This window comes from Tupaia chinensis, unplaced genomic scaffold (genome assembly GCF_000334495.1).
Source record: "Tupaia chinensis unplaced genomic scaffold, TupChi_1.0 Scaffold000164_1, whole genome shotgun sequence".
Lineage (NCBI taxonomy): Eukaryota > Metazoa > Chordata > Mammalia > Scandentia > Tupaiidae > Tupaia > Tupaia belangeri.
Window position 1 is genome coordinate 859,685 of NW_006159638.1, and position 11,468 is coordinate 871,152.

The 11,468-nt window shown below is 41.9% G+C and overlaps 1 protein-coding gene across 1 annotated transcript in view; it reads left to right on the top strand.

The window, feature by feature from the left end:
- TNNI3K (TNNI3 interacting kinase) overlaps positions 1–4,176 on the top strand; it is a 341,139-nt gene extending 336,963 nt beyond the window's left edge. The window contains exon 25 of the mRNA XM_006146037.2: positions 4,074–4,176. Coding sequence (XP_006146099.1) covers positions 4,074–4,150 — 77 coding nt within the window. The 3' untranslated portion in view covers positions 4,151–4,176. The remainder of the gene's footprint in view (positions 1–4,073) is intronic.
- The last annotated feature ends 7,292 nt before the right edge of the window (positions 4,177–11,468 follow it).

Here is an 11,468-nt window from a genome sequence, read left to right on the forward strand (position 1 = left end):
CCCTTTAGCCAAGCATTCAAGAATAAAATTTAAATCCAGGCCATTTCCTCAAACAGCTGGAGAGGAGTTGAGGGGAGAGCTGATGTGATCCATTTTGCACAAGACTACTTCAGAAAGAATTGATAAAGCTCTTTGTAATAATTAATACAATCCTCTGGGAGCCAGAAGATGGACGCTCACCTTTATCATCAGCTGCCATATTAATGTACTCATACTGTGATGTCCTTTTTCCAACCTTTAAGCCTTAAGGCTCTATGTTAAACTGGAATGTTAGCACAATGAGCCCAATTATTTATGGAAATTACCTTTCACTATAGACAGAACTGAAAAGGTGGCTGTTAGTTCAAGAGATTGGATTTTTAAAAATAAGAGTTGGGTCTGAGGAGGAAGAAACTGGATGATGTGTTCTCAGTTCCCCAGTATAGAGGGCATTAGACTCTGAAGACCCTCAACTTCGGCAGCCTCACCAGTGCATTTCATCTGCTGAGTTCATTACCTAAGGCAACAGAGAGTTCATAACAACAAAAGAAAAAACAAACAAACAAAAACCAATTCTTCTGCCTAAATGTAAACAAACTTTTTAGGTACATTAAAGAAAGGAAACTGCATTTGTTCCCAATATATGTCTGAAATACAGCTCAGTGTTTTTTGCATCAGCTTTACAGCATAATTGGCCGGTCCAGTTCCAGATCTTTTTTGAGGGGAAAATTTGCTCTAAATCTTTATAGACATGATTTCAGAACAACAAAATACATAGGACACCATTTGAAATGTGTGCTTTGACCAGAAGTCTTTCCATTCACGGTAGAGTTTCAAGATGAAGTATTCCTCTAACTTGAAAATTTGTTTCAGAAAGAAAAAGAGCTTTAAGAATTCCCAAATATGGGGGGGAGGGACGGGCAGCAGTTAGCGTAATGGCTATTTCACTGGACTCACGTGTAGTTGACCGCGGTTCGAGTCCAGGACCTGGTTGGCTTAAACTTATGCTGGACTTGTGTGCGTGTATGCCCAAGAGCCCAAGAGGAAAATCACCCTGGGGGGTGATTTCTCGCTTCCTGTCTCTCTGTGTCTTTCTGGAGAGCACATAAACCGTACAGCAAAAACCTCTCAAAAAGAAAAAGAATTCCCAAATACGGGAATAAGCAGATGGTATAATGGGTACGTCACTTGACTCCCACATGGCTAACCTCAGTAGGAATCCCAAACCCAGTGACTTGGAACATAGGCCAGGTGCGTGTGCATGTGTGCCTAAGATCCCAAGAGGAGAATGGAGGAGAAGGAAGTTGGTCACTACCCAGGGGACGATTTCTTGCTTTTTGTCTGTCTCTTTGGCAAGGGCACATGCCCCATAGCAAAAATCTCTCTAAAAAAAAAAAAAAAAAAAAAATCCCAAATATGAAGATAGGCAAAAGTGATACAGTAATATAAAGGTCAGCTTTTTCTATGTGTATATATACCAAGGGTAGAAGAAAAACCTGAGGGTGATGAGAGGGCATGAAAGTCTCTATAGACAGAAAAGATACATTTACTATCTCCCACTAGAAGTATCACATCCTGTAAGAAAAAACCCTTTAATTGCCCTCCATTTTCACTTCATAAACCAATTGTGGTATAAGAGTAACTTTATGAGCTGTTTGTCTTTCCCCCCACCATTCACAAAGAGCAGAGCTTGAGAATGAAGATAAAATTAAATAGCTGTTTCCTCTCTACTTGAGACCTCTCATCCTGAGGTAAAAAAGTAATGCAGACATGGTGTGGAATTTTCCTGAAGCCTATGGCCAAATTTCAACTGAGTCCCTTCTAAGATGAGTGGTTACACAAGTCCGTCAGTCTGTCCTTATACACCAGCCTATAATGGCATCAGTAATAAGTGGCAGCTTCCATGTACTGCAGATTTTGCTTCCCATCCCCCAAAGAAAGCCCACTCTCACATATATATACACACACCAGTATGCTCATAATCAGATTTCCTCTGGAGTCCTGTGAGGTGAGAGGTACTGGAACATCACAGGCCAGTAAAATTGCATGTGGTACATTAGAAGGTTGATTATAGTAATAAAAACATTACTAGCTTATTAAAGCATCTATCCATTCCTCAATGAAGTCATATTTTCAGGCTGGACAAAAGGAACTATTTTTTGTTCTGGATGCAGATTTTGTTTAAATCCACCCAGAGTTAAGATTCAGTGGTTTATTTCCTGCTTGCCTCCATCTCACCCTCCCCTGACCATGACCTTCCTCATATCTGGCCAGGTCAGTCCCACAAAGGTGAGAGAAAGACCAGGCAGTAGCAGTATATTGGCATTTCCCCTCGGGAAAGTCTATGTGCTGCCTGAGAGCTGTTGATGGAGTCCTTTCATGTGAGAATAAATATGCCTATCCAACTACATATTGCTAACTGCCTTAATGAAAATGTAGATAGCTGGGTTGAATCTGAAAACTCAGCTGTAAAAGAAAGAGCAAAAGCAGCAATAGCTCTTGAAAACTGGGTCCATTTTCAGAGACGCCATGAATGGCTTTCTTACCTCAGAGTGGAAAGGCAAGGCAACTCCTTCCCTGCACATGGCGTGTGCTGTCTAGGACAGTGGTCTGATCTTGAGCCACTAGGTCCATTCTCTGGACACTCCCAGAGCTATTGCTTCAAAGGGCATCAAATGTCGTGATATTTAGACCTATGTGTTAACGTCCATTTAAAACTTGGGCTTGGGGCTGGCAGGTGGCATGGTGGTTAAGGGCACTGGATTCCCACATGGCTGACTATAGTCCTGGACCTGGTGGCTTGCTTTCTCACTTTCCCTCTCTCTCACTCTCTCTCTCTCACACTCTGTTCCCACTCTGGTCAAATTAAAATAAATAAATAAAGTTACATAAAATAATTCCTAAAAGCAAAAACCTTGGGCTACCAGGGAGAAGAAAATGACCAACCTGCTGTGGAGAGAGGCTCTTCCTTTTTCTGCTCTTGCTATCTCCACTTTCCTTTCTTAGCCCTCATTTTGCACTTACTTTGTGTCAGAGACTGCTAATCCTCTTATGTGCATTGTTGCCTTTATACATCCCTTTATGTCTCCCATTTACAAATGAAAACGCTGAGGCTTAGAAAGTTAAAGTTGAGGGAACCAGCAGTTAGCTTAATGGCTATGTCGCTATGTCGCTGGACTCCCACATAGTTGGTGGATGGTTTGCTTCCTGGACCCAGTGGCTTAGAACTCAGCCAGGCGGGCGCGTGTGCGGGCATGCCCAAGGCCCCGAGAAGAGAATGGAGGAGAAGGGATTGTGGCGTGACTATCTCCCTGGAGGGTGATTTCTCGCTTTCTGTCTCTATGTCTCTGTCTGTCTGGTGAGCGCACGCACCCTATATCAAAAACTTCTCCAAAAAAAAAAAAGAAAGTTAAAGTTGACGAAAATCAGAGCCAATAAGTAGTAGAGCCAAGGCTTCACTCAGATTTGCTCAGCATGAAAGTCTATGCTTTCAGTCCTCCTGACATTGCCCCTTCCTGATGGGACCCTTTATTCCAGACCTAAATGCCACCTGGCCACCTTGGTCCAAATCAGACATCTATCATTTATGTTCATCAGGTCTCATTTCTCTGTTATCATTTTAAACTTTACTCTTGATTTTCTTTTTCTTTCTGTCTTATTTCTCTTTAAAAAAAAAAAAACTTTGCCAAATGGTATGTGTACTCACCAGAAAGGGGCAGAGAGTAAGAGAGATAGCAAGAAAGTGTCTCCCATGGGGTATCATCATGCTGTAATTCTTTCTCCTCCATTTTTCTTTTCTTTCAGGATTTTGGGCACGTATGTACACATGGCTGGCACATTTTTCAAGCTGATGGGTCGGGGAAATAAACGACCCATTCTGTCATGTGGGATCTTGCTGCCTTAATGGCCATGCCATGGGCTGGCCCTCTCTTGCTATTCTACTGCTTCTTAGCAACTCTCAACCAGACTCTGTTTACATGATCTGGGAGAGCTGCCTGGCAGACTGTACATTGCACTGGACTGGGTTGGTTCAGAAAAATGGGGGACATACTGAAAGGCCAGTAAGTAACAACTGAGTTTCTTTTCTGATACAGGCTACGTGTCTGATCCCATGAGCCCGATGCATTTTCATTCTTGCCGGAACAGTGGGAGCTTTGAGGACAGCAGCTGACAGCATTGAGCATGCACCGAAGGAGAGTTTTCCCCAAAACTGACAGCAACAATTCCAACCATGGCAGGCTTGCTTCCAATTATAATATTTTATCTTCTAAGGTCTCTTTCAATTGACTTGTTTACACTGGTCCTATTTAATTTACTACCACAAGTTGGGCTTTAGATTTGTGGCTAAAGAATGAAATGCAGAAGAACCAAGATAGTATATATATGAAGAATTGGTTTTAGTTTTGTAAATGAAAAAAAAAAAATCAATCTTTTTTTTTTTTTTAGAGAGGGATTTTTTGCTATAGGGTGCGTTCATTCGCCAGAGAGACAGAAAGCGAGAAATCATCCCCCAGGGGGATGGCCACGCCACAATCCCTTCTCCTCCATTCTCCTCTTGGGATCTTGGGCACGCACGCACACGTGCCCAGTGTGAGTTTTAAGCCAACGGGTCTGGGACACGAACCATAGTCAACCACATGGGAGTTTGGCAACACAGACATTATGCTAACTGCTGGTCCCCCCCCACCCCCCCAAAAAAAATCTTATTACTTGAAGATGGGACTGAAGTCTGTTATTATGATTTTCTAGAATGAATTATGTAGACTTGTGTTTGAGAGCTGTGGGTATGTTTCCTTAGAATAGTATTGTTCATTTTCTTTTCTCATTGTTACTTTTGGTGTTCAACTCTGATTAAAGATTCTTTGGTGGCATAAGAAATTGATTCAGAAGTGTATTTAATTCCAATGACTTCCACTGAGTACACTATTGGATAACCTCTGAATCAAGCTTTCTCAACTTTGGCACATTGACATTTTATACAAGCTAATTCTTTGCTATGGCGATTCTTTGTTTAACAGCTTCTGGGCCTCTACATGCCAGTAACTGCCTTATTGATAGTTCATTTTATGTATCAACTTGATTGGACCATGAGATGCCCAGATATCTGCTCAAAATTATTTGAGTGTGTCTGTGAACATGCTTCCAGAAGAGATTAACCTTTGAACTGGTAGACTGAGTAAAGTGGCTTGTCCTCCCCAATATGAATGAGCATCATCTAACGATTGAGGGCACGAACGGGACAAAATGGTGGAGGAAGGGAGGACTTTCTCACTCTCTACTAGACCACTTAGCTGAAACATTGATCTCCTGCTGTTGCACACCTGGTTCTCAGGTTTTCACATTCAGGCAGGAGTTCTATACCATTGGCTTTCCAGTCCTTCAGGCCTCTGAACTATGCCACTGGCTTTTCTAGGTCTTCCACTTGCATACAACAAATTATGGCAGCTTTCAGCCTCCATAACTGTATGAGCCAATACCTTATAAGATCACACGCACACACACGCACACACAATTTGTTCTCTTACTCTGGAGAATCCTGATTAATACACACACCCTCTCTCAAGATGTGATCATCAAAAATGTCTCTAGATATATGATGTATGTATAGGAGCCCTGGGAGATAAAACTGCCCCAGATTGGGACCACAGTTAGTGTAATGGCTATGTCGCTGGACTCCCATGTATTTGACCGTGGTTCATGTCCTGGACCCAGCGGCTTAAACTCACGCATGTGCTTGTGTGTCCAAGATCCCAAGAGGAGAATGGAGGAGAAGGGATTGCGGCATGGCCATCCCCCCTGGGTGGTGATTTCTCTCTTTCTCTCTCTCTGTCTCCCTCTGTCTTTCTGGCGAGCGCACGTGTGCCATAGCAAAAAACCTCTCAAAAACAAAACAAAACAAAACTGCCCCAGGTTGAGAACCTTGTTCTAAATTGAAAGAGGACAACCATGAGATGAAAGAGCAGAGAAAGGAAGAGTCTGCCTCTGTCTGCATTTGGAGCATTTCTGCTTTCTCCTCATCCTCTTCCTGAAGTAAGGTGGACTCATATACAAGTGGAATTGGATAATAGAAGTGTTGAATATTCTTTGAATGTCTATGGCAAGTTCCTTTCTCCTTCTCTCTCTCAATTAGAAACTGTGTTTCTACAGGACAATTTCTCTCAGGAGAATTACAACCCCTACTCTAAAATCTCTTTGAGCCTCTTCTGACCTACGGTTGCAAAGTCACAAGTCCCCACATGCTCAGATGAGCTTGTAGATAGCCCAGTGTGATCCAGAGGTAGAAATTAATACCATGATTCTTCCAACTAGATTTATCCTTTTATAGCCACCAGCCTTTTTATTTCCCTATCCAATTATTCTGGAGTCACAGGTACTATATCCCACCAAGCATGTTCCCAAAAGGCTTTCTAATAAGCAGGACCAAGAAACCTCAGGTGACTGAACAGGCAGAAACCCTTCAAGCAAAGACACAGAAGGAGAAAAAGGAGCTGGTAAAGAACACCTGTCTCCATAGCTCTCCTTCTATTCTTTTGCTCTAACCACTGTAGGGAATGGGCCAGCACCTAGCCTAGGATACTTTGAGGTTTAATCCTTTTATAAGTTGAGTTGAAAGCATATGTTAGAAAATAAAGAGGGGAAAGACAGTTTTAACTAAAAAAAAGAAGAAATCACAGTATATATAATGCTGAATGTGTGTATAATCAGAACAATAGAAATGCTGGCATAAAGAGCTGGACAGTGCTGGGGTAAAGTCCCATCCAGAGGGAGTACTGTTTGCTTCCAAAATGCTCCTTTTTTTAGAGGGGATTTTTCTAGAACAGGTTTGTCAAACTCCTTTCCTTGTTTCCTCCAATTAACCACCTCCTCTCTCCACACTGCATTTCCTTGTATTGCTGCTTCTCTCTAACTCTTTTCTTGTCAAGTATCTGCACATAATGAGACTAATGTGTCTTGATCCCTGAGAAAAGGAACCTTTTCACAGACTCCAACCTGCAGCTCACAAACCCTTTTCATTATTGCACCCTTAATGGGGCCCAGGGATCATCATAGAGCTTGTCTCAAGACCATGGGATTTGGGTTTTTTTTCTTCCTCACTGAAAAATGTCTCACTAATTGCTTTCTTTTCTGCTAGTAAAAATGAACTTCTAAGATCATGTTTTTGCATGCTTAGCACATTAAATTTTTTCCACGTGCATGCAGCACTGAGCTCACTCCGAAGATGTTCAATTAACTATAATTGTAAGCCAAATTACAGCAGCACCAGGAGAGAGTTATTCCAACAGAGTGATTATTTGGGTTAAATTATTTCCAAAGCTGACATTTCCCTAGGAAAGAGAAAAAAAAATGGGTACTTGTGGTAGGAGAAAAGGCTAATGCTAGGCAATCCATCTAAAATGAAGGGTTGATTCATCTCCCCTCTCTATCTTTCTTTTTTTCTCAGATTCCTCACTCCCTCCTTCCTGCCTTGTCTCCCTTTCTCTTTCCTTTCTTTCCTTCTTTTCTTTATTCTTTCTCTCTTGAATATTAGCCATGGGCTATGGAGTCACTCGGACCTTCCATAGTGGTTGGGTGACATTGGGCAAGTCACATAACCTCTCTGAGTTCCACTTTATTATCTGTAAAATGGTGGTAACAATATTTATCTTGTAGAATTTCTATAAAGATTTCAAGTATGGGACCAGCAGTTAGCGTAATGGCTATGTTGCTGGACTCCCATGTAGTGAACTGTGGTTTGAGTCCCGGACCCGGTGGCTTAAACTCACGCCGGGCGCGTGTGCGTGCATGCCCATGATCCTGAGAGGAGAATGGAGGAGAAGGGATTGCAGTGTGGCCATCCCTACTGGGTGGGTGGGTGGGGGTGATTTCTTGCTTTCTGTCTCTCTGTCTCTCTCTCTGTCTGTCTGGCGAGCACACGCGCCCTATAGTAAAAACCTCTCAAAGAAAAAAAAGAAAAAACAAAACAAAGATTTCAAGTATACTTTCTGGCACACCATAGCAGCTGCTACTGTCGTTACTCTTACATCACTGTATATCCAAAGTAGTGGACGTATAAAAGAAGGGCATGAGAAAGGAGAGGCCTTCTCTGTGAAAATAACTATCAACATCCCTGAAAACTTCAACTTTGCACATAGCAAGCTGCTGAGTTTATGCCAGTACGGCAATTTGAGTCAAGATTCAGCAGATTTCGCGCTCTCTTTCTTTTCCCAGCAAGCACACGTAGCTCTGGCAAAATTTTTTGAAAAGAAAATATCAGAAAAGAAATAAATTATTTCAGGCAAATATAAGAACTAGAAAGAATTCTTCAACCACGAGGGATACTAAGTTAAAAATAATGCATTTATTGAGCACCTACTATATAACAGAAATTGTTTTAAATGTATTCTTTGTCTTAATTTGCTTCCTAGCACTGGAAAGGAAAAATATGTTTCTTTGTTTTTTAAGTGAGGAATTTATGCCCCGAGAGTAAAGGTAGCAGATCCAAGCTATTGTACAGAGTAGAGACTAGTTTTGTCTTGCACTTTTATCTATGATTTGTTCACTACACAACATTGTCTCCACTGTGATAAAGGAAAAGTTGAGAAATAGCACATGTGTTCACAATCTGGAACTGGGATAAAAGCAAACAAATCTGCAGTTTTGCAGTCCTGTGGAAAATTTGGGTATACTACAGGAGAAGGTGCAGGGATCAGAGAAACAAACCTTTCTTGATTGCTATAAGTCGTTTTTGCAAAGAGAAACCAAGACAAAAACAAAATCATCATTTTCTGTTATAATTATGGAAGAGAAGGGGCTGAAATAATCTCAAGGCTCAAAAAACATGCATTGTTATTTTCTAGGCAGAAAGAACCAGAAATGATTGACAGAAAAGAGACTCTCACCGAGATAAGCAGGAACAAAAAAGTTATGAGGGCAAAGCATAGCAATTAGGGAAGCCAAGGAGTTTCACATTTTCCTTTCCTCATTAGCACACTGGGTAGAGAAAGTGAGGAGAGATGGTATAGTCATTACCAATAGGATTTGAATACCTTATTTCTTCCTAGTTTGGAGTTGCTTGCAGTTACTCAAGCATGCAGACTGAAGAGCTGCCCCTGATCAATTCCCTTCCATATTTCAAGAGCCATGAGGGCAAAGATGAGCCATTTGACATTTGCAATCCCTTCACTGGGTCTCAGCTCAAGACTCAGCAGCAGCAATAACAGACCGTGGTCCGGGACTGTCAGCTCAATTAGCACTGTATGCAAAACATGATGGAGAAGCAAAGTTCCTTCTCTCCTTGGACACCCTACCTATTATGAGGCTAACTAGAAATAAAAAGAGCAGGGGTTGCACATTTCTCCTCCGGCCAGAGATCCAAGGCAGCACAGCAGCCGCCCTAGTGGCAGGGTGCTAATTAAATTAGGCTTCTTGAATTAAAACACTGCCAAGGGGGGCAGGCCCTGCTGATGAGGACACATCTCCAAAGCACTCCCAGCCTAGCTTTATGCTTAATTAGTGAGATAAAAAGAATATCATCACAAGTATCTGTCTTTTAAGCAATGGGCTGATATGCAGAAGAGCAGTATTGTCACCATTTTAAAGGTTTTCAAGCTGCTAATTTCACTGACCTCCATCTCTTCTTTCAACTAATCAGGGAAGGGTAAGATTGAAGCTAGACCATGAAATGCAATAAAAATAATCTGAATATTGGTTTTCCCTTCAGGTTTTTACTCACAATCACCCATGGTATGCTTAACACCACCTCAAAAATCAGTCCAGAAGTGAAGAATATCAGCTTCTTCTGTAAAGGTTTTTTTTTTTTTTTTTTTTAATTTATTTCTTGAAACTCAAATGAGTTTAAGGAAACACAATTAATGTCAATATCGAGGCTACCTTGAGCTGATCAGACTAAAAGTGAATGGGACACTGGATGACATACATTTATCCTATGCCAAGAAACTTAAGAGGCAAAACAGCACAAAATAATTCTTAAACTTTAGCTTCAAAGTTGCTGGAGGATTTCCTAAGACAGATTGCTGGGTTCACTCCTAGAATTGTAGAGTCAGAAGATCTGGAATGGAGCCCAAGACACAGTATTTCTAAGAGGGTCAGAAGCATCCTGGGACAGAGCACTAGCACACAGGTCAAGGGCCTGAGCTTCTCTGTAGGCTTAGGTGAGTATCTGCCTCTCCGCTCCCTGCATCACGTGTCACCTGTGTGACCACGGGTAAGTTACTTAAGCACCCTGATCCTCAGAGTCCCCATCTGTAAAATAGAGATAATGAGTTTTATGTCACAGAGAGGATTACGTAAAATAAAGCATGAAAATCATTTACCAGCATGCCAGGTGTGTGATAAGTGTTTCTAACAATTGGCCATGCTTGCCATCACATGATTGAGAGAGGAGTCAACCAAGCAACAAGGGATAGTCATTTGTATCCAGGATGCTAATGAAAACATAATGGCCTAAGAAAATTAAAATGTTTGTGAGAAAAGACCTAAGTTAGGGTGGGTTCTGCAATTGAGGCTACAGAACAAAAAGAATATAAACAAAAGCATGACTTACTCTAAATAAAATTATAGCCAGATTTGCAATACAGTTAAGTTAAACAGCCAATGTCTATGTTTCCAAGGAACGAGTATTAACACCTCTTGAACTGCAGATCTTCTTGGCCATACCCTATGCCCTCTACCACCATAACCAACTTCACATGGCAACAACTTGTCCACACCTCACTCGTGGCAGGCCAGGTCCCTGTTGACCCTCACTTGTGCCCTAGAGCTCCAATTTCTTGAGGAAAGATGTTTCAGATCTTGTAGGTCTTAGGAATTCAGTCTGGCAGTTAAACTTGTGGGCCTGGGGCTAGCAGGTTGGTGTGATGGTTGGGGCACTGAACTCCTATGGTTCAAGTCCCAGATCTGGTGGCTTGAAACTCATGCCAGGTATGTGTACGTGCCTGCCTAAGGCCCTGGGAGGAGAATGGAGGAGAAGGGATTGCAGAATGGCTGTCTCCCTGGGGGGTGATATTTTCACTTTCACTCTCACTGTCTCTGTCTCAGGTCACCTTGAGACACAGTGCCCCAGGCAAAAACCTCTCAAGGGGAAAAAAAAAATCTTTTACCTCCCTACAGCAGTCTGTTTTCCTGAGGCACTGTCATTCTTAGAGCCTAGAAGACAATTTGATTAGACTGACCGTCAGCTGCCCTGCATCCTAAACAGCAGCCAGCTCAACACCTTTCTGCAGGATTTTTTTCTCCCTCCTTTCTATCCTCACTCCTACTTCCCTCATTCTGCTTCTACAGGAGCTTACTCCCTGAAGAAGTAGCAGAAGCATATGTGCTTTTGCCTCAGACTCTGTTTTCTAGTGAGACAAAACTAGGTCAGGCAGTGTGCAAATGAATCTAATGTTGACCACTAGGTCTTTGCTCAGGAAGGAGCAGTGTGTGGCATGAAGGAATAAGTGAATCGATATTCAAATGAGAATAAGAATTAAGTAAGGAAGGAAAAGGTT